At 35.0% G+C, this 25,203-nt stretch overlaps 1 protein-coding gene across 5 annotated transcripts in view; it reads right to left on the reverse strand.

Moving 5' to 3' along the window:
* LOC130665690 (RNA-binding protein Musashi homolog Rbp6) overlaps positions 1-25,203 on the reverse strand; it is a 531,909-nt gene that overhangs the window by 328,130 nt on the left and 178,576 nt on the right. For all 5 annotated transcript variants that reach the window (XM_057466190.1, XM_057466188.1, XM_057466187.1 and 2 more), the window contains exon 3: positions 10,523-10,604. In XM_057466190.1, coding sequence (XP_057322173.1) covers positions 10,523-10,604 — 82 coding nt within the window. The remainder of the gene's footprint in view (positions 1-10,522; positions 10,605-25,203) is intronic.

Raw genomic sequence — 25,203 nt, forward strand, 5'->3', positions numbered from 1 at the left:
AGGGAAGAGCGATTTAACTGAATTTTAAATAAAAGTGCCCGTCACAATGGAGAACTGAAATGACGGGTTATAAAGCTGGTTTTCGCCCCTGACCTACCGTTTCTTTATGTATAGTAGTTAGTAATATAAAGTTAATGACCGTGCCATTCGCACGCATGATTCTAAACCGCTTTCGATCAATAGCGTGTTGGTATGTTTTTTAAATTTATTTTGTTTGCTTGCCCGTTAATTATTTCCTCGTATTTACGTTCTATCAAATTATTTTTTTTTTTTTTTATTTAAATAAAAATTTATGTAATAAAATAGGGTAAGGAGGGGCAAAACGGGATACTTAACGAAAAATTTAGTTTTTAGGGACATAAATATCGTAAATTGACTTCATTTTGATTCTATTTGAAATAAATATAACGAATTTTAGACTGCTATCAGAAAAAAAATTTTTATTTTCTGCGGGCAAAATGGGATACCCCAAAAAAAAGTAAATTTTTTTTTTTTTTTTTCAAGTGAATAAAATTGATGTAATAATGTCTTTCTAAATTGATGTAAGTAATAAAATTTACGTGTTTCGGACGACGATACTCAATTTATCTGTGATTATTGTGAATAATTTTAAAGATTCATTTTTCATTAACGATGAATCAGTTATATATCGTTATCGTTATTTATTATAAATTTTAATACTTATGTTAAAAATAATGTTAGTTAGTTTTCATTCCAAAGAAATTATTTTTATAAGAGAAATAATTAAATATTGAATATTAAAAAATTAACATAACTGTTAATGATGTGATATTACAGCACTAAAGTTATAAAATATTACAAAATTATGAAAGTTACAATGTAACAGTTAAAATTATGATGATTACCAATGTTACAGTTTTAGAGTTTTTATTAGTATTATTGTTGTTATTGTTCTTGAGTTAATTAAAGAAATAAATTTCTTAATTTGTGATACTTCATGAAAATAAATTTGTAGTACGATAAAATTTGTACATTTTTTTCATTTATACTTTTCGCAAAAAATATAAAAATTTTTTTTTTAGCTTTTAATAGTGTAAAATGATACTAGATGTCATTTTTGACCATTTTCGAAAGTTTTTCGAGAAAAAAAAATTTTGACGAAATTTTGAGGGTATCCCATTTTGCCGGCCTATCCCGTTTTGCCCCCCCCCCCCCCCCCCATTTCCCTATTAATTTCACATAAACTTGACGGAATTTTTTTACGAAAATTTAATTTCCTGCAAAAATGGCGCGAATAATTTTTTACTTAAGCTCAATAGTTTCATAGATATTTAAATTAAAAATAAGTCATGCGTAAATTTTGATTTTTTTCTTTGTAAAACTAATTTATAAAAATAAAAAATGAAAGACTCCAACTCTGCATGACTTAAAACCCTCAGATCCCATAAAAGTTAAATGTGTACCCAAAGTCCGAGCACTTGTGTTGGTACTCGAGCAACATGTCGTAGTTGATATTCGCGCGAAAGTATCCGAGAATAGTGTGAGGGTGTGGGTGTATGTGGAGACAAGGTTTGCGGCGAGCTTCCATGGGCGGCAATAGAAGAAGGTTCGTTACTCTGTGGGTTGTAAATTAATGGTTAACCCGTGGCATGAGCTCCGATGCTCTAAGAGGGCGCAGCTTGATCTATGGGCGTCGTGTGCTGGCTCGGATACGGGTCCGATATGCATGAGTTTTCCGAGGAAACAAAACAAGAGAAAAAGTAAATAACAATAGTTATCATCAGTTATTTATTATTATTATTACTATTTTTATTTTCACCGCGAAATTGGAATTTTTCTCATTTAAAAGGAGCTTTATTTAGGTCACGACTAGATTGCTATCTCATGATTCCTCATTAAAGGCGGCCGAATCCTCGTTTCGTGGGCTGCCGGGTGAGAAAAGAAAGGAATAGACGATGGCAAGAGCCACCCATCAACCCATCGACCCACCTCCTCCTCATCGACGTCTCATTTCCTGCCCGAACTTATCAAGACAAATATCCCGAAAACCCGTACTTTCTTACTATTCTGCTCTCACACTCTTCCGCGAGACTTTGCAGAGCACTATGACTCTTTTTCCACTGGCATTAGTTCTGTACGGGCTGATGGTTCCTTCGGTGCTTCAATTGTGGCTCCAATCGGAAAATAACTCTAATGAACAAACTATCCTAATTTCTGGCAGAAGCCCTCCACGTTTTAATTTTCCCACTGTCATTACTCTTTTCCCTATCTTAACTTTCTGAAGCTCCGTTTCTGAAGCTCAGATTTTAATATTTTTCTTTATGTCTACTAATATAGAAATTAAAGATCTAATTAACTTAATTCGTACGGAAATAGTAAAATTCAACAAACTGCATCTTCAAACTATTTTATTTTAATTTAAAACTTGTGGTCATAATTATTTTAAGAACTTCATTTAATAGTAAAAGAGGATAAACTTTTTTAAATGTTCATTTAATACGAGGCGAGATGATCAGCCTGAAATTTTACCGAGTCGAAATCTAAGGCATACTTTGAATCTAAATGTAAAAGCTTGAAATGGACCTACTAAGACTTACAAAGGCTTGAATTGAACCTTCTTGGACTTATGGAGGCATGAATTAGACCTGCATAGACGTAAATCGTTAAACGAACGTAACTAGACTTACCAGAAGAGAGAACTTGCAAGAAATACTGCAGGTAAAATTGTTAAATTCGCGGACTACTGGAGAATTGATGCAAGTGATCCAGTCATCTTTCCAGTGGGCTAATAAAGCCCAAGGGTAGGTTGGGTCCCACATGCAACCTGGGACTAACAGAGGATCGATTTAAAAAATTCTAAAGATAGTAAAAAATTGCTGCAAGTGGTCTAGCGATTTTATTAGTAGAATTATGATCCCTAGGAGTGGAATAGGACCTAGAAGCAGCCTGGGACCAACAGAGAGTTGATTCAAAAATTCTGAGCTCGTTTATTTCACGACATATGTCTTTGTAGGTCTAATTCATGCCTTTGTAAGCCTCAGTAGGTTCCATTCAAGCCTTTGTAAGTCGGTTCATTCCAAGTTTTTACCGTAATTATGTCCTAAGAAGTCTAATGTAGGTTTTCAATGCTCCTTTAGGTTCAAAGTATGCCTTAAATTTTGACTCTTCTGTACAAATTTTTTTTTCTTTATCCCTTAGTCGAAAGTACGCACTTCCCTCCCTAATTTTAAGGCCTAAAGTCTCATTTCCCTCTCCTAGTGGAGTTACACGCGCCCCACTTACATCGCCGGGAGCAAAAAATTTTTTCGTGCCTACGGAAACAGCCGGCTGCTGCCATCTACTGAACGTCTACCACTTTATCAATAAAATTTTTGACGATAACATCATAGATCGTTGCTTTATTTATATGTACGTCAGTGTTTTTGTGTCTCGTTGTTTGTGATATTTTAAGTAAACAGTGTACTTGCAATAATAAAATGACTGAAAAAGTATCATCTGATGACTCTATGGACGAGGATGAGGTGATAAAAGATTTTGATGCAGAGGCGAGGTTAATTATTGAAAGTTTATGTATTCATTTATATATTATTTATTGGCAGGAAAAAAATCTTGTTCATAGGCATAAATTTATTTCTTTCGAAAAAAAATAATTATTTTTTATTTTTATTTTTTATAAGTATAATTATGTCTTTTTTTTTGTTTTGTTTTTGATGCCTGCCCCCGCCGACCAGACGCACTCGCTTCGCTCGTGCTTTCAAATGTCGCGGGGCAGGCATCAAAAACGCAACAAAAAAAAAAAGGGAGACGGAAAAAAATTAAAGTTTTATGTATGTCCGAAAGAGGCGCGTCAATAGGGAGCAAATAAAAAAAACATGGCCGACCTGTCAGCTGAAGGCAGAACGTGGTTTTGTTGTTTATAGTATTCAAAAATGTAATTAATAAACGTACTTTCGACCAGGTATAAAGAAAAATCGTATACACCACACGGGAAGATAGTTAAAAGCCCTGCCCTGTGTGTCATGATGCCCTCGGCTTCGCCTCGGGCATCATATCACACAGGGCAGGAATTTCAACTTTCTTCCCTTGTAGTGTAATATACTATTTTTAAAGCAATGTCTCATTTTGCTTCACACAAAAAAAAATATTTCTTGACGCGGGAAATTTTTTGAATCATAAATTGAAAACAAAAATTTTCTTAGAACTAGAAAAATTGTTCTAGGGGCGAGTAAAATTATTTTGCGTCACAAAATCTTTTTTTTCTGTGCAGTTCCTTAAAAAAAAATTTTTAAAATCAATTAAAAAAAGTAATATACTTTCCGACGGTACTTTCAAGACTTCAGGGGCAATTTGTTAATATGATCGTAAATCGTCATTAGCTTTGACCTGTCAGCAATAATTAGAGACTTTCCTACCAGTTCTCGTATTAAAAAATAATATTAATTTATTATATTCATCCTGAATATTTACTATGGTTTTTTAATATTAAATTTTCATAATAACAATAACAATAATAATAAAATAAGGTGGATATTCACTAGGATTTTGTATGCATAGAGATGATAAGTGAGGATAGAGGGTGGCTTATTTCCGGACTGGCCTTTGGGGTAGGTTGCAAAGTCTCTGGTCGGCTTACGCTGACGTGTATATAGAATGTACTCCGTCCGATAGCGGCTTACATGAGGGCACCAGAAAAAGAGGGAAAGAGAGTGAGAAAATCAGACAGTGGCTGGTCATGTGTGAGGGAGTAAAAGGGGTAAGTAATTTATCAGGATGTCCGTTGGGTGAACGGTCGGGTAGCCAGCGTCTATTCATTCAAACTTTTAGCCGAGTTTTTTTACTCTTTGCATTCTCACGTCCAACGAATACTATTAAATAAATAAATAGGTAAGTAATTAAAGGAAAAAAAAATAATTTAAAGGGAAGAAATAAATAAAAATAACCGTACATTAAATGAGATATAATTCGAGTGCGTGTTTGTATTATAAAGCGTAGCACGTACGATGTACTGTTGCTGTTCTACCGGGGGTGGGTGGAGGTTAAAAGGGTTCAGGACAAAAGAGGAAGGGGAGCAGAAAGTGCGATACGATTCACGGCTTAAACGGTTTAACTCGCGGACGCGTGGCGAGGTTGGTTAATCGAAGAATAAATAAGGGGTTGTAACATTTACCCGGTACTCTTATAGCTCTACCTCCGGAGATAGCGTTTCCATACTCGGTTTTTCCTTATAAACTATATTGCGCTGGCTTACTGAGTACTGAGTTGGCACACTTGTATTCGTGAGACCGTGGATTAATGTGAGGACACCTGCTGTGCCCTGCAGGAATTAACGCGGGAATCGCGTGACCCGAACGCTAACGGTATGAGTGAGAGAGGTGTAACGGGGCAACGTGAAGAAACGACGTTGGGTGTCGGTGCCGTTATTTCCGTTCTTACTCTCCTATCAGCCCTTTACTTTTCTGACCCACACTCTTTGACGCTATTAGATAGTAATTAGCTTATAATTATTTTTAAAAATATGTGTCTTGGAATTTTACTCCGAAAAAAATAATCGCTAGCTGCTAGCGATTTTTTTCTTCAGCAGCTAGCGTTTTTTAATCGTTAGCTGCAAGCGATTATTTCGCTAGCAGTTAGCGATTTTTTCGTTAGCAGGTAGTGATTAAAAATCGTTAGCTGGAAGCCATTTTTTCGCTAGCTGCTAACGATTTTTTTCTCTTATATGTAGGGGAGGGAGGGGCAAAAGGGGGGTACTTAAGAAAATATCAAGTTTTCGAGGACTCAAATACGCTAAATCTTTTTTTTTTAATGATATTCAAAGTAAATAGAAGAAATTTTCAGTTACCGTTGAAAAAAAAAAATTTTCATTTCTGCGGGCAAAGGGGGGTACCCCCTAAAAAAGTTAAAAAAAAAAAATTTCTGGATTTTAAATGAATTTGATTAAGTTGAATTTTTTTGTAAGTAATTTACATGAAGAAAAATTATATTTTACATGTTTATTGGATACAAAAGAAGAAAAAAAATTTTTAATAGTTTTTATCATAAAACAAACGTCATTAATATTTTTCAACTGACAATTGATTTTTGAAAAAGTTTACCAAAAAAAATTCAAAGTAACGCTTAATTATATTTACAGAAGCGATTTTGGAATTTTCAAAAACCATTTAAAATATAAAATTTTTTTTTATCAAATTTTGGGGGTACCCCGTTTTGCCTACCCTACCCCCTTTTGCCCTCCTTCCCCTATATATATACATATAAGCATTTATTACATATAAGCTTTGTTTTCTTAAGTAACCCATATTGCCCCACACTATATATATACATATATAGCTAATAACACCGAACGGTGTATAAGATAACACTCACACCGAGTTAAAAGTACACCGTCCGAGCAACTAGCGAAAAAAATCGCTAGCAGCTATCGATTATTTTTTTCAGTGTAGACCTGTGGCTAAAATCCGCTGATATATTCAGCAGTTCGTATTTATATATCGGGTGTTACTTGTGCGGCAGTGATTAATTAAATCACAGTGAGTTAACTCACGCACACTCGAGATTAGCTAAATTTAAATGAAAGCGAGGATAAATAATGTCAAAGACTCTTTTAAATAAATAGTTAAAGTGTCTTTGATAGTAATATTTTGGCGACAGGTTTACCCACAAACAGTAATATCGCGTGTCAAAGTAAGGCCACGGGGTCAAAGATCTTGCTTTTGAACCTTCTTACAGTGTAATACAATAACTCAGTCCTTTGTAAGCAAAGTTGTTATTAAAAATAATTGAGTGTTTTGATAATTAAAAATGTCAATTAAGCGATGGAAAAATTTAACGACTAACAAACATGAGTTGCTGTTGTTTTTAGTTGCTTAACTCTTGTTGCGAGAGATAATCCCAAATGCACTGATGCAATTTGTCTTGATTGACACGCGGAACAAATTAGTGCAGCTTAATTAGAGTAGAAGCATTTGCTAGAAGAGTGGAAATAGAAGGAGACGATGTGGGTGGGGGAACGTGTGTGAGTGTGTGTGTGTGTGTATGTGTCAAGGTTGTTCTGAAAATCGGCAAAACGAGAAATGGAAATTTAACGGCAACTAATCGACTGGGTTGCTATGGATAGAATTGTAGGTTATGTGGAGCAGGGAGCGAGAATCGCGAATCGAACAGACGTTTAATTAGTAAAACTAGTGTAGGGTATAAAGTGGAGGTGAAGGGAGAACAATGCTGATGCTCGTGAGACGGAACGAATTGAAGTTAAAGAGTTTTAGTAGCGGCAACTTAATACGCGGGTCAGCAATCTATCCAACGTTACCGTCACGAACTCGGCTATGGTTTAAAGTGTATATTCAGTAGTGAGCTGAGCTGTGAGCTAGTTTGCTAAATCCCAGGATGCAGATAGTTCTGGACAGTGTTAGCATGCACCAGTGAAACAACGGAAACAACTCCTTCCCTTTTTCTCGAGCTTGACCCTCTATTTCTCTGTCTCTCTTTGCCCCTCATGCTGACTCCCAGCCCGAGTAATTAAAATGTTTAACCGGACTGGCCACCACTAATTTTACACGAGTTTAATTTACTAACTGCTGCTACATTGAAGCTTGACTTGACATTTTTTGATATATTCAATGCGGTATCCAGTAATTAATTAATAATTAAATAGATGGAGGTTTGATAATTATTTTTTTTAATAAAATCATTTGTAAAATAATAATTATTTTTCTTTAGAGCATATTAATCTCTCTAAACATGAATTAGTGGAAATTTCATTAATTACGTTAGTGAAGCAGTATTCACTTCATGATCAGTGTATTTAAATAACAATATAGTGAATTCTCACTAATAAATTTAGTACTATAATTTTCACTAGCAAATTAGTGATTTTCACTACTGAACTAGCGATATTTTCATAATTTCTACAAGTGAAACTGTTATTCACTTCTTAATTTATGAATTTCACAATTTCACTAGTAACTTTAACTAGCAAATAATTAAACATTTTACTAGATATAAATATAATTAATAATTATGGTGCTATTTTTAAAAATTTTAATAAAAAACTTTCAAAATAAAAAAAAATAGAAGTTCAGAACAATAATATATTTACATGAAGAGTACGTCAATCATAACATCACGGATTTTTTATTTCTTCATCAGTTATTGTTTGGTATCATAACGAATATACTATTTACACTCGCGCGATTACATGCGTAGGTCAGCGCAGTGGATGGCATCAAAGACTTTGAATCGGAAGGATGCAGGTTCGAGCCCAGCAGTCACCGGGATTTTTTCATCAATCAAAATCATGTATACTTCCTCTAAGTAATGATTCTAATACATTAATCACATTTCGGATCTAATTACAAGTGTCTTATATTTTTTTTCGCAATATAATATTTTTTTTCACCGATGAAATCAGTGGATTCCCATATTCACTTTTCAATTTAGTGGATTCTCATATTCACTTATCAAATCAGTGAATTCCAATATTCACATATTCATTTAGTGAATATTCACTAATTCTGCGTGGTACGATTGTAGCATTGACAATTAGTGAATATTCACTTGAAATTAGTGAAAAATCACCAATTCATATTTAGAGAGATGTAAGTTGGTCGGGAGATGCGACTTTAAAAACAGATGAAAAATGCAGCGAGACAAAAAAAAAAGAAAAAATAACAAATATTAGTATAAGCGGTCCACAAACTCGCGTGTATAACTCGCGGATTATTTTTTGTGTTTATTTATTTGCTCGTCAGCTGAATGTATGTGGGGACGTGGTAAAGAGAGACAGGAAGAGAGGCACAAATCATATAGACTAACATATCCTGCAGCAGTCAACCGGAGTGGAAACTTTTGCCACCTCACCATTCGGGGATCGACCAGAGTCCGGTAGGACTCACCCAAACAATCCCGCGTAGCATCAGTTACGCAGCTCCCACCCGCTAAAGTTTTGTTTAACGTTTTAAAAATTCGCAGACCCGCGCATTTTTTCGATCTCATTGCTCTTTCATATCTCCGTCTCTTTTTACAATCGCGTACATTTGCTGTATCGTAATCCTTGTTCTCTTTGCTTATTTCCCATTCCCCTCGTTAATATGATGGTCTGTTACAGTTGAGTCCGCCGAATGTCGCTTTTACGAGCCGTTGAATTCGTTTAATCGAGAATACACCGCCACGTTTTATCCAACACCAATAAAAACATTTAACGCACGTTATCAAATGTCTCTTTACTCAAGAATTTATTTTTAATTTGTTTTTCAAAAAGACTCTTGTTCTCTGAAAAAGTTTTCACCATTTACCAGAAAAAAAATCGGTCTATCAGTTGACCCTGCGGGCCAGCCCTAAAACTTCCCGCTGTTTTCGAGCTCAAGAACCGAAAACATTATTGTGAATACATTTTCGAGCTCTTTGAGCTCAAAAATACTTTTGTATGCTGTTGTTTTCGAAAAAAACGTTTTCCACAATTTTTTCTCCAACGATATCTCTCAAACTAATTGATCGATTGAGACGGTTAAGGTGACAATCGACGCATTTTATCAAGTTCTAATGCTGATCTAATTTTGAATTCGATTTATCGAGTCGTTTTTGAGATATTTCAGAAAAAATAAAAAAATGTTTTTTTTTAATTTTTTCGACAACGGTTTCTCTTGAACGAATAAACCGATTTTGATGGTTGAGGTGGCATTCGACACGGCTTATAAAGCTCTAGAGCCCAGTCCATTTTGAAATCAATCCATCGAGCACATTAAAAGTTATCAAAAAAAAACATTTTTGAAAAAATTTTATTTTTGGAATATCTCGTAACGAGCCCTACCGATCAAGCTCAATTTTTCACAGCTTCAAGATATTGACAAGCCGTGTCGAATGACACCTTAAAGTTCAAAATCGGTTCATCCGTTCAAAAGATACAGGTATTTACATACGTAAGTACGTACATACATACATACATACACTCGGACATCATCTTGAAATTAGTCAAAATAGCTGCCCAGGACCTCAAAACGTCAAAATCTGATAGAAATTTGGTTTTTGCAAATCGGACCGAAACCAATAACTTCGAATTTTTGAAAATTTACAATTTTTAGCGGGAAGTTAAAAATTTAAGCTGATTTGAAATTCAAAATTTTTAATGACCCAATTAACCCCCCGTTTTATTTTTAAATTACAGAGAAAAAAAATTACTGACCCGTTCTACGTTTATGGTTTAAAAAAAAAAATTAATAAATTCAATTGAATGAATTATTTGACGACTTGAATATGCGGATAACTGGCGGTAATTAAAAATAATTTATTCAACAGCTAATGGATTGGTTTATTTAAAAATGACTTGTCAATTATTTACAGTCAGTGTAATGTAATAATCTTTGGGCGTGTAATACTTATGGTAATTAATTATTCGATTGAATTTATAATTATTATTATCAATCAGTAATCAAAATAACAGATCGCGGAATTTATTAAAAATTATCGGGACGTGATTTATTCATTTATATATTTATTTTTATTTATATTATATATTTTAGTTGAAAGAGTTTGAATAAAAATGATGGATCAAGAGATTAAAAGTTACCTTGATCGGCGTGTGGTTGGATCCTTCATCACCATAACCTCTGTGATGTCTCCATACTTGGTGAAATACTCCCTCAGGCTCTCTGAAAACCATAAAAATGAAATATAATATGACATCGTTTATGCACTTTACGACAACAGATATGCGGACACAATTGATCTTTTTCACTGCGGCTAACTCTATTTTCGTAACGCGTATATGTGGGGTATGAATATTAAATTTATGGAGACTTTGTACTCATCGTTACTCTATATAATGCTTTATGTATTTTTTAAATTTATTCTCGTATCACTATTCATAAAAAATTTATAATGCCGGTTTTATATAATTTTATATATGGAATTTTTTGACAATAGAGGACTCGTGGATAAAAGAAGTGAATTTTAGTGGATGTCAAGAGTGTTCGCATGTCAATATCATAATTTTTTTTATCACATTATTAAATTTATTTAATTATTATTTACTTTTTTTCTTTAAGGTTCAAAAACCTATTCGCTTAAATTTGAAACAGTGAAAATAGTGACTCTTCACTGTTTACTACCGAAAAGTATGTCACTAATTCAATTAGTGATATATTTTTGACTAGCAATAAGTGACTCTTCACTGCCAAATAGTGATTGTCACGTGATTTTCACTGATTTGTTTTTAGAGAGTAAAAATTTTTTAAAAAATTTGATACAGTCCCCGGAAATAAAGAACCAGTTCAAATTTATTGAACCCAGACCAGGTCTGAGGTCATATAGACTGCTAGACACTATAAAAACATCTAAGAACTATGTTTATAACAGTCCGAGAAACAAGATTGCTAACCTAGTCAATGAATATAGCTCAGTACTCGATTTCAACGCAGAGCCCTTATCAAGCTTCACCTCTAGGGTCAAAGAAACAATACTACCAGCCAGCATAAATGTATAAACCCATAAACATATAAATTTTCATAATATACTGGGAAATAAATATAAATATAATAAATTAAATATAAGGTCGTAATATTAATACGAACATGTTAAACAAATTTAAAGTGTATTGTCGATTGGCGTTTGTTATAATAAATAAACAAATAAATAAAACCTCTCAAAAAATCTAAGGCATACTTTGAACCTAACGGAGCACTGAAAACTTACATTAGACTTCTTAAGACCCCATACGAAAAAAATATATATCCGGATATATCCGGGCAAATCTGGAATATGTCGCATATATGCATCATATGTATAAATATACGTCTCATATATGCAGATTTGCCCGGATATATCCGGATGTTTATTTTTTTCGTATGGGACATGATCATTGTAAGAACTGGAAATGAACCATCTTACTTACAAAAGCTTGAATTGAACCTACTGAGACTTACAAAGGCATGAATTAGACCTACAAAGACCTATATCGTGAAATGAACGAGCTCAGAATTTCTGAATCAACTCTCTGTTGGTCCCAGGCTGCTTCCAGGCCCCATTCCACTTCTAGGGATCATTATTCTACTGATAAAATCACCAGATCACTTGCAGCAATTTTTTACTATCCTTAGAATTTTTTAAATCGACTCTCTGTTAGTCCCAGGCTGCCTGTGGGACCCAACTTACCCTTGGGTTTCATTAGCCCGCTGGAGAGATGACCAGATCACGCATCAGTTCTCCAGTAGTCTGCGAATTTTCAATTTTACCTGTAGTATTCCTTGCAAGTTCTCTCTTCTGTCAAGTCTAGTTACGTTCGTTTAACGATTAACGTCTATGCAGGTCTAATTCATGCCTCCATAAGTCCAAGGAGGTTCAATTCAAGCCTTTGTAAGTCTTAGTAGGTCCATTTCAAGCTTTTACAATTATTTTGTTCTAAAAAGTCTAAGGTAGGTTTCCAATACTCATGCCTTAGATTTTGACTCAGGCTGGGACTCAGGTTCAATTCAAGCCTTTGTAAGTCTAAGTAGATCCATTTTAAGCTTTTACAATTATTCTGTCCTAAAAAGTCTAATGTAAGGTTTCAATACTCATTTAAGTTCAAAGTATGCCTTAAATTTCGACTAGGTTAGGACTCAGATTCAATTTTATTTTTGTAAAGATTTAAATCCAATAATTAGTTCCCAATGTATCAGTAAAAATAAACAATCCAATGATTGATTACGAGTATTTGAATCTCAGCATCAACACAGTCTTAAATTAAAATATAAAGCTGCCTTAGCAGGAATGCGAGAGCATAAAACCGTCGGAGGAACGAGATTCAGATTTATTACGAAATCAAACTCGAAAGTCGTTAGCTAAGTCGTCTATTAATTTGTTCGCTGAACGTCCGACGGGGAAGAAACGTGTTCGAGGAGCTTCTGATGACGTTCCAAGCCCTTCAATCTTCACCAATTTTCTTAATTCCCGTCCACTATTTTCCTCCATTCATTTTTCTTACTCAACCTTAATTCATTTAACATTTCTGACGTGCCAATTTTTTAAAAATAAAACTCAATAATTACCCACTTACACTCTAGTGCTCCAACACCCTCCCACCTATCCCATAAAATCAAAAATATTTTCATACTAAAATTCCCTCCATATGTTGTCTGTCCAGTAAAAACTCCAATTACCAGAAGTTCCTCGAATAATTGCCACCCCACTCCCCTCCTGAGTTTAAAACCAAATTAAAAGTTTTATTTTTCCGAGATCAAGCCTTCATTTCTGATACTCCGAATCCTTGAGCAATCGAGGCTCTAACACGCGATCGTTACATGACTAAAAATAAGTTTATGATCGAGTAAAAAATAATAAAATTGGTGTAAACTTTTAAAACATATCTCCTTGTCAGTTTAGACATTTTCTGGCACCGGAAGCCCGAGCCGCTCGAGGCCGGGGTAATTTCTTATTAATATTCCAGCAAAGTCCTCCTTGCTAGCTCTTCCTTCTTACGATGATTTATAAAATAATGGAGAGCATGGCAAGGTGACACATAACATAGTGTTACCAATCTAGCTTAACCCCTTGCAACAAGGATCTAGCAGCCAAAAGCATTGGCCCTCAGTGCCCCGACACCAGCATACACGGACGTCATATATAACAGTGTTGTGAGGGCAGGGGTATCAGCCCTCTTAACATTGAGTTGAGGGTACGAGTAAGGGTAGAGGATGAGGGTAAGGGTACGGGTACGGGTACGGGTGCACACTCTGGCCTTCAGCCAATATGGCTTGGCTCCAAATATATCTTGCACCCTATCTAATTATATGCCGCTTTATCCAGGCTGCCGTGAGGAGCTCGTAATACTCGGCAGTTACTTGCCCATCCACCATGCGGCTCTACAATATTCTTCGGCTTCAATAAACTACACATATCTCCAAGCTCTACATCTACTTAATAGTTAGTCAAGTAGATTGTCTCGGGAAAAAATTAAGTCCTTAACGATATCTTTTTTGGCGCGACCCGAAAAATTTGAATTTTATTGGTATTCTACCCGGCACAACTTGCAAACTAAACTCGGGAATTAACTTTTTTAACTAAAATAAAAGATAAATAAATTTATAAAAATATTTCATTAGAGATAAAAAAAAAAAAGGGAATGAAATAGCCGGGACAATAAAAGAACTTATTATATTTTACCGTCTCTAATTTGTCTCGGTGCCAATCGTCGAGGACGATTGATGGAAGTAATTTAAACAATGTAGACTGGGATCGGCGTGTAGTTGGAGCCCTTATTGCGCGTAGATCCCGAGGAAGACTTTAAAAAAACGTAAAAAAAAAGAAGCGAAATTTACGATTGTCATTTCCTTAATTGTGCGACACGGTCACGACTTATTTTAAGTGTAATCATTTCCGTGTCGCGCACAGACGCCTCCATGGGTCTGTTTGTCGCGGGCCTTAAAGAGTCCTCGGGGGATGGTTTTGTTGGACCGGTGCCCTGGCTGGATCACCGAACTGATAGTCCGGCGAATTTTTTTCGACACCCGACGCGCTTCAGCGTGGGAATTGAACCGAGCTAAAATTACCAGCCCTACACTGCTAGTCCGTATAAATATATATGCATATATATATATGGTTGTAGGGACGCATGTACGAGGTTATTCAAGCTCGGCCACCCTCGACGCTTTATAAATTACCACCGAGAGTAATTATTTTATTAGCGTGGACGAGTGACGCGACACGCGAGATACTCCGACATCTATGTACCGGGTTAGCTACATAAACACATTCAGCGCATAAATATATGTATATGTATATATATTAGCCGAGGAGGTGGAATACTGGGCTCGAGGTCTCGTGCGATTGACGCGATAAGGTCGATCGCGTTACACGGTGTCCTGACTCGTGTCCACGCATCGAAAAAGAACTCTGCCGGTCGGTTAATAATGTCAGTTCTAATAAAACTCGATCCTAGATAAAAAGTACACGATAATAAAACCAGCTTAGCTATTCTATTTTATTTACATTTAAATATTAATTCTGGCTTACTTTTATATTTTTATAAAATTTTTCGACGCGATATGAAAATATTTGAAAGCCTGTTAGGTATCACGCTCGAGCGACAAAACCTATAAGGGGTCGGAAGATTGCCCAGCCAAGCAAATTCGAGGTTACTTCAGACCTGATTTCCTAGTTGGTGAAGTTCCTTCCTTGTTCCTTGGTTGCTTCCGCCCCGTTTAGGGCGAGGGTTGTCATCGAAACATATTGGCGATGATGCACCCACCGAGTAGGAGGGAGTAGAGGGAGAAGAGAACGGAGAGAGTGAAGAAGAGACTGCTGAGTTTCATTCAAATGAGATCTCTCGGCAGATATAGCAAAAAAATGGATGAAAGGAGGCAAAAAGTTGCTTGGGATGGAGTGAGCTCGAGTGTTTTTCTATTCAGACGAGGGCTCGCATAAAGTTATATATACATTTCCTTACTCCGTGGATCTGGCGAAGAGAATAGAACGTGCGGCAAGAAGGAGGGCTCACTCCATACGAGCGTTCATTGAAACGAATGGCCCAGTCTGTCCTCTTCTTGGCACCCGAGCCCTCGAGCACGTCTTCTTACCTTCTGCCTTTTTTCACCCTACTCTACATTCTCCCCTTTCTCGAGCCAGTACCTTGGTACCTCCTCCCCCCCCCCCCCCCCTACAGAGCCCTTGCTTTATCTCTTACAGATCTGGCAAGATTACTTATACCTCGTGCTCAGAACGCAGCTCAACCTAAAGTATTATTTGAATAAACGTTGAGTTACCGCTCTTGGTTCTTGCAATAACGTTTTCTCTTCTCTATCGTAATATTAATAGCTCTTTGCCTTAGGGCTCAAATAAATAGTTCGCTACACGTGATTCTTTAAGTTAAATATCAATCTTTTAAATTCAATTGTATGAATCGTTTTTAAAACTATTATTTTTGAATAAAACATCGCTTTTAACTTACAACCAAAATAACTCGTAAAATATTTGTTTTACATAAAAATTGACACAGACATTTTTTATAGAGAATATTATCGCCTACAAAAAAGTATTGAATAATTTTTTCCGTAAAGTCGATAGTTCAAAAGATATTTCGATTCAAAGTAAAAAAACTTTCATGACGATAAATTTAATTAGAATTTTTAATTAGTAAAATTAAAATAACTCGCAAAGTATCGAGTTTACATAAAAACTGATAGAATTATTTTTTGTAGAGAATTAAATTTCCTGTAAAAGAGTGCAAGTCATTTTTAACGTAAGTTCAATAGCTCCATGTAAATTAATTTAAAAAATTTAAAAGCTGATTTTTAGCAGACAAATTAATTCCAGTAATTTCTCTTAATGCGAATTGAATTTTCTTTCTCCTTCGTGATGAATATAAAGCCCAAGTTTAATTTAAAATCCGCAAAAAATCTATGCACCGACTGCACTGCGCTAATAATCACGATTTATTTATCTTTATATAAATTTTTTTATCCAAGGTATTTTTTATCCACTGCGTGATTCCGCGTAAAAAAGAGCAACACTGGCAAGCCGCGAGACTGAAATTTCCCCTTTTGCGTGCCACAGTCTATTTCGATGCACAAAACCTCCAGCATTCAAAAAGGAGTAAAATAAATCAGACAGCAGCATTTTCTTTAACTAGAGTCTCATCCACTCCAATTCCCTCTCTGTCTTTCCAACGTATCCGTCTTTCTCACCACGCGTATACGTAAATAGAAACGAAACCGCTTAAATAACCATGGAAAATTTTACGCTCCCAATGATTAATTTTGTTCTATAAATAAATTATTTCAAAAGTAGCCCGGGAATTTTATTTCATTTTAAAATAAATAATAAATAATTTAATAAATCAGCTCAGTTGTTTATTTTTTTATCCAAAAAGCTGACTAAGGAACTTGAATGTCACGTAAGCAGTCCACCTGTACAGCAAGTAAATGACGATGTCTAGTCGAAGCCTACCTGGACACACGCCAGACACCCCCGTCAACCGTTACAACTATTATGTATAGCGTCGGAAAGGGAGAAAGGGAGAAAGAGAGAAAGGGAGAAAGGGAGAGAATGTAAGAGAGTAAGAGAGAGAAAGAGTGAAAGGATGAGAAGTTAGGAGGGATCCGCGATAGTGCATAGTCGATGCATAGTGGGTACGAACCCCAAACGGCAGCCCCTCCACCATCTATATGGGTGCCCGCATTGCAGCTATGGCCCACCATCCTAATGATGGCAACCACGCAGGTACGAATCCACTGGTACTACTACAACAGTACTAACTACAACCACCGGTATAGTAGTGCGGCGGCAAACTGCTCGTGTCGTCTATAAACTCGGGCGCACGTACCTCTTACTCTTCACCTCACTTCGATCTTAAATTCTACTCGGCCTATAATTTCCCAGATATATAAGGGAAGGGGGGTGGGGGCAAAACGGGATAGGCCGGCAAAATGGGATACCCTCAAAATTTCGTCAAAATTTTTTTTTCTCGAAAAACTTTCGAAAATGGTCAAAAATGACATCTAGTATCATTTTACACTATTAAAAGCTAAAAAAAAACATTTTTATATTTTTTGCGAAAAGTATAAATGAAAAAAATGTACAAATTTTATCGTACTACAAATTTATTTTCATGAAGTATCACAAATTAAGAAATTTATTTCGTTAATTAACTCAAGAACAATAACAACAATAATATTAATAAAAACTCTAAAACTGTAACATTGGTAATCATCATAATTTTAACTGTTACATTGTAACTTTCATAATTTTGTAATATTTTATAACTTTAGTGCGACAATATCACATTATTAACAGTTATGTTAATTTTCTAATATTCAATATTTAATTATTTCTCTTATAAAAATAATTTCTTTGGAATGAAAACTAACTAACATTATTTTTAACATAAGTATTAAAATTTATAATAAATAACGATAACGATATATAACTGATTCATCGTTAATGAAAGATAAATCTCTAAAATTATTCACAATAACCACAGATGAATTGAGTATCGTCGTCCGAAACACGTAAATTTTATTACTTACATCAATTTAGAAAGACATTATTACATCAATTTTATTCACTTGAAAAAAAAAAAAAAATTTACTTTTTTTTGGGGTATCCCATTTTGCCCGCAGAAAATAAAAATTTTTTTTCTGATGGCAATCTAAAATTCGTTATATTTATTTCAAATAGAATCAAAATGAAGCCAATTTACGATATTTATGTCCCTAAAAACTAAATTTTTCGTTAAGTATCCCGTTTTGCCCCCCCCCCCTTCCCCTAATAATATTTTTTTTAAATAAAATATATAAACCGGGTTGATACAACTGATTGATTAAATAAAAAAAATCATGTCGCAAAAAAATTCATAGTAATTTATTCGGAATGGGAGTAGGAAATGAAAAATAAAAGCCCTCATGCTTCAGCTATTCATTATAAAAGTCAATAAAAGGTCGGGCGGAACAAAAAAAATATCACTACAATAGCAATTTTAAGAATAAAAAAAATGTGACGAGTCTGGTGACCTATTGAGGGCGCGAGCGGCGATCAGAGTCATCGATGACGATGCGGGAGCGTAGACGAGGAAAAAATATAAATGGTGTGAGGGCTTGACTGAGCGAGAGGAGCGTACTCGGTGCAGCGGGATCCATTCTTGTTACTCCAAGCGACATCTTTAATTCATCGAATGCGGATTGCGGGTTGAATCCTTGATGAGCTTTATTCCACATCCGCGCGCTCGAACTATTGGATCCGATGAGAGATTCTCATACGATAATACCGACAGCTAAGCCAACCGCTTCGATGTGTCTTCCCTGCACCCCCCGACCCCACCAGTCTCAACTCTGCTCTCTGGTTCGGTCTCTTCTCTTATACCTTTTATCTTTTCCCTCAGTGTCTCTGTCCGTCCTCACACACTTTTTCCGTCCGCCGTAACGTCGCGTACTCGAGAAACTCTCACCAAAAGCTTTTTTAGATTTTCGTTTTCTTCTTTACTTTTATATATTCCTCCCTTATTTTATTCTATTCTTAACAACTTTTTTCCCTTTGTTCTACTTGCACTCGTTCTCCTTTTTCTTCAGCTAAAACTTAAACTCCTACTAAGTCTTTGTCCGCTATTCCGTTGAAAACCTAAAGGAATCTGACCGATTCCCGACGGCAAGCAATCTCGCGAACCCTTTCTGTTGGCACGTAATCGAGCGTAAAACAACCCGGTAAAGATCACTCGGGCTTGGATGTGTACTGGACTAGTTTCTATTCTATTGGTCGCTAAGAAAACGAACAAGATTTAAAAATACTGGCATGCAGTGTCTTGCAGGTAGACCGGCTGTCCACAGTCCAGGGACACACGACAACGGTCTCAACGATCCGATAGATACGTGATCGGCTTCCTCTCGTTTCACGAATCGACGGTTCGGGAATTACGTCCTTGGATAATTTCAAGACGACAGCCAAATGACTCGAGGGACTTGGAAAGACTAAGACCAATACCAAGACCAAAAACGAGACCAATAAATTTATTACACAGCCTAGAATGTTACACTGGACATCTTGATCTTGCAATTGAAAATAACTTTGGCCTCCAGTCTTAGCCATGTCTCATTTTTCCGGCCGGCACTCATATTCCAAAGGGGTTTACTTAAAATCGTTGATTATTGCTCATATGACAGCCATCAGACGGCAAATATGAAGCCCCGAGGACTTGATACACATCTTACAGGATGTCCATTCGCCGTATCAAACCAATTTCCGGTCACTGGCTCAACTTGCTACAAGTTTTGGGTTTCCTTACACATATTACTTGAGACAGAATGAGAAGCTCATTCAATAAATGGCAAATCGAGCTGAATTCAAAAGCAAATTTGTCAAACGCCCTGAGGCGGTTTCACTAGTAATTATTGTTATTAGTTTGGAAAATTTATATTTTTGTATGAGAGATAAAAGAAAAATAAAGTCATGCCGGCCTGCAAGAGAAGTCGATTTAGTTTTTTGTTACACGAGTTTCCGATAAGGTGAATCGGTAGCGTAAATTCAGTAAAAATCTCATTCAAACAATTTCTTCGTTATCTTAAGTTATTTGCTAGTGGCGGGCCGTTTTCGAATGGCGAGCGGCAAATTACTTTAACAAGGGAACGAGTATGTGGGGTATGTGTGTGTGTGTGTGTGTGTATGAGATATAATATGATAAATGAACAAGTGGAGGTGGAAGTAGAAGCTGCACTCACAGAAAAAGACCGAACGAGTCTCTTGATAGTGTGGGTAGCGAAAGCAACCTTGGTGGCTTAATAATTCAAATCTCTCGCTACTCGAAAAATTGAATTTAATAATTCAATCCAATAGGAAAGCCCGGACGATTACAGCGAAAAAAAAATTTAATGGAAAAAAAAGTAGTTTCACTATTCGCGCTTCTTGTTCTTATTATTTTTCTAGTTTGCTCTTGGTTTTGGTGGCACAGTGGCGCCAGAACGATCAAAAATGCAATATCCAGCCGGCTCGATTTCTTAATCCGATTCTCGGATCCACTCCCCCGAGCCCGAGCTACGCTTTCATACTCAACTGAGCCGTCTATGTGCTCTAGGCTAACCAGTAACGTCAACGCAACTTCTCTGATATTTCTTAGGATCGTTTTTCTGAAAAGTTTCACTCACTTTCCAGAAAAAAAACATTTTAACTCCTTTAATTGGTTTACATTAAAAACTTTTCGGTTCTTTTCCAACTGGGAAAGCAGACTCGGAGTATGTGAAAAGCAATATGAGGATTTAGAAAATTTTTACATATTTATATCTGAGCTCCATTTTATCTCAATTTAATTTCAAACCAAAATAACTGGTACGCTATTGGTTTTCACTTAAAAACTCATGACCAATTAAGTTTACATGAAAATTTATGAGGACCTTTTTTAAAGTAAATTAAATTTTCTACAAAAAAGGTATCAATGACTTTTTTCATAAATTTCATAGTTTCAAAGATATATCAGTTCAAAGTTAAGTTGACTGAAATTTTTATTGCTATTAAAATTATTATATTAAAATATATAACATGACATTTATATTTTACAAGTTAGTAACGTCTTATATATTGATACTTGTGGTTACTTGACCTCCATTAACCTACTAACAGATGAATTTGATGTGTATCGGTGACGTCAGCCATTGCTTTATTTAATCCCATCAACAGCTGATATACACTTGGATAACTATTACACAGATATATACATATATATAATATCGAATACATTATAAGAGAAGAATAGAATATAATGCAACAGCAGCAGAAGCTCAAGCTCAAGTACGAGCACTCAAGTGTGCCTGTCAATGCAGACATTTTTTCCGAGTGGATAAAGACACTTAAGCCCTCGAGGATTCCTCCAGCACCGACGGAAAATTCTTTCAAATAAATGTCCCGATACATCTATAATACAGAAATAAACTCCGCGGAACGTTGCTGTCTACTATTTTTAAAAATCCTCACATAAACCTCAACACATTTAACAAAATAATTTTATTGACATTAATATTTATTTATATCCCGAAATGCAATAGACTGATGGGTCAATTGTCATGCCAGTATATATATAAATTTATATATGTATATTATATATAGGAACGAAATGTTTGAGTAAAAATAAAAAAGTTAGGGTTGGTCGCCGCTGGGAGACTGAAAGTTTTCATCGGTTTGAGTTCCCCTGGCAGAATATATTTCGTGCTCTACAACGGAAAAGAATAAATAAAAAATAAAAGGAAGCTGCCCGCTTAAGGAGTTTAAATATGCACTGAAAATTAAGGCTGAGTCTACTGGCAGTAGTTATTTTCCACGGCAGAAAACTTTTCTCGACTTGTGTTAGTCTAGCCCGTAATAACTTTGAGTCATTTGGTGCTTTAAAAAAAATAATTTCAGAATAAAAATAAAAGGATCCACTATTTACTGTCCCCACAGTTAAAGTCTCAGACTTTATTTCTTCCATTCTATTCCTGGTCTCTTTCAATTTCCGTCCTTTATGTCCCAGGATAAAGAATAAAAACCCCGGATTATTGAGTCATATCTGTCTAGTTATCAGAGTATCCACTATTTTTTTTCTTTTTTTTTTTTAATACCTCATTTGAGGTTTTTTTTCAGTAGAAATAAATAAAATCAATAGGTTAGCGAGAATTTTTATATTTATTTCAATGCACACCTCCCTATCATCTAACAAATTTTCATTTGCTTACGTATAATCGTACGGTATTGAACGTTTCTAACATTTTCAACGTATTGAACATTCAAAGTGAAGGTGCAACGTTTTTGTAGTACTCAAAATGTTACTTTATAATTTTTTTACTACGCCTTTGTGGCTCTCGGTATCTACCTTAAAACGATTATGAGATAATTTTGTTCAAGCTTTTCTCTGAAATAAAAGCCCTAAACGCAAAATAAAGACACAGACCCGATGCTTTCTTTATGACCTAGCGAAGTACACTTCAATTTAGTGATAACTTCCATTTGTTTACGAGAAAAATTTGGACAAAGTTCCCATTTACTCAAATGGAATAACCCATCACAATATAAACGTTTTTTTGTTCATTATGATGTCCTCTAGTAGGAAAAACCCAAAAAAGCCCTAAGAAAAATTTATTTTTTGAGTTCAGATGTACAAGCGCAACAAAAATAGTACCATTCATTCACTTGATTGAGAATAGAGAAACGAATCCCTGATCAAAAATAAAACTTGATTGAGACTTGGTCGTCTTAAATCGTAATTTATCCGGTCTTACTTAGTTACGATCTAAGACGACTAAATCTAAATCAAGTTATATTTTTGACCCGAGATAAAAACGCGTAAGAGCCAAAAGGGCGTATTAAAAATTTTTGGGAATTGACGTCATTATAATCCAGGAGTTCAAAATTGATGAAAAAATTTTTTGATATGCTTGCATTTCCTTACTGTAAGACTAAATAGGTTTTAATGACGTTCTGAATTCGTGATACTCCAATCTACGTTTTGAATAAGTTATTAAAAACGGTCAATTTTAATTTTTAGGTAGATTTCTTTAGAAATCGGACTATTGCAATGGGTCTCATGTTCGAATTATCAAAGAATTTTGCCACCATATATCTTAATTTGCCTAGTAGAATCAAAAAATACCATCCACTCAAAAGTTTATATATATATGTATGTATGTATGTATATACATATCTTAATGAAATTTTATACATTTATTTATTGGACGATTACCTTGATCAAGTTCGAAGATGAGCCCAATCGGTCGATTAGTTTGGAAGTTGTGGGTGTTTAAAATTTTTTTTGATTTTCATAAAAATGAATTTTCTGGCTTTATCCTTAAATAACTTTTGAACCGAAAATGATAACTCAATTCTGTAAAAAATATCTCAAAATTTGGACGATTAGCTTTAATTTTCACTGCAATACTTGATTTTTTCAAACATCTTTTCTAACAATTTGATGATATCGAAAATTTCACAAAAAATAAAAAAAGCTTATTTTTGCAGCTTAGTCTTCTAATAACTTCTAATTGATAAGACATAACCTATTTCCTTGAAATTCATGTTTAAGCTTACAAAATAAGTATTAATTACACTATTGTAGCTTTATTGTATTTACATAAAAAATCTACCTTTTCATTCCGGGTAAGGCCGGATGGCTCTTTTTCAATGTTCAAAACGTTCAATATTTTGACTGGGGTGAGTAAAAAAATATTCTAAATTTTCACATATTTCAGAATAGACTGAATTCAAAAAAATCGCCCGTTTATTTTAACAGTTTAAAATAAACAAATAGTCTGAGTTGTTTGAAATAATAAATCATGGGTGAAAGGTATGTATGTACCTTTTACGTCCATGCTGGCTTGTACATAGAAGGTAATTAATAGCAGATTTGTTAAATTAATTGTTAACGTCAGAGGATGGAAGCAAATAAATACTCAACTCGATTCGCTTGATTCTGCATTGATAATTAATAAAACAGCCGATGATTAAACGGTAAAGAAATGAAACCTGTCAGTATTTTGCCGGTGACCTCGGCTGTAAAATAGCGGACCTAGTTACATTTCACCGAAGCGGTATTAAGAGTCAAAGAGCTGATATTTTTGGTAAGACATTTTACTCTGTTGTCACACAGATGAGTTGTTCATGTGATATGATGAAAATGTTCAAACGGTGAGTAGAATATCGGGGCTAATGGACCAGATTGCACCAAACCGAAGACGTGCCAAGTTTATAACGCGAAATGCGTCCCAAACACGACCGAAATAAATTTCTAATCACGATTCTTAATCAACAAATCCTCATTCTCTATTTATAAGTGCCAAAACTCTGTTGGATAGGACTGAGTTTAATACTGCTGAGGACCGTTGCTGTGCTGCCAAATAAATATATTGCCAGATTATTGAGACAGACTGATAAAATGTGGCAAGAATTAAAAATATGGAATTATTCTGTCAGTTAATCGTGTTCCACGTCGGCTTGATGAAAGACCAAAGGGTCTTTGGCCTTGAATTAAAAATGCATATGGTTGAGAACCGCAGAGTGGGCAGGCATGTGTGTGCATATGTGTATGTGTGTTTTGTGTTATAGATAGATGTGGACCTCGACTCACATTGCACAAGTGCGGCTGACATGGTCGGGGTTGAACAAAGTATCATGCCTACTCTATACGACCGTTTTAAAGTGTTTTTACACACTGCTTTACTGTACTGAGTTTATTTTAAGTGACACTAAATTAGCTGACAAATTTTTTTATTTTTATTAATTATTTTTTTGATACACAATATTTTGTCATATTTTAAGAACCGTTCAAAATAATTAAACATCATAGGAGGTCATTAGAAAGGAAATTTAATTTTACACAACTTTGGATCACATGAAAAATTTCCTAAACTCAATATTTTAGGAATTATCTTCATATGAAATATATGAAATAGATAGCTTTCCATAAAAAAAGAATATAAATTTTTAAAAATTGCTATATCTCTTAAAATATCAATTTTATAAAATTTTTTATAGAGACGAAAGTTTTAGGAAATTAAATTTCCTTTCTGGAGAGCACCTGTGACGTCCAGTAATAATATTTATTCTATAAGATATCTCTGATTAAAGTTAGAAATAATAAAACCCTTCTCAAATTACTATTTAAATTTATTATTTAGAATATACACAAGATAAATATATAGACGGTATACATTTAACCGCAAGTTCGAAAGCTGCGGCGGAGGAATAATGCAACAATCTTGTTTGCAGACCTCGTGATCCCACGTTTGTATCCAAAAGATCCTCCGCAGCTCTCACGTACTCTGTTAG

This window comes from Microplitis mediator, chromosome 3 (assembly GCF_029852145.1).
Source record: "Microplitis mediator isolate UGA2020A chromosome 3, iyMicMedi2.1, whole genome shotgun sequence".
NCBI lineage: Eukaryota > Metazoa > Arthropoda > Insecta > Hymenoptera > Braconidae > Microplitis > Microplitis mediator.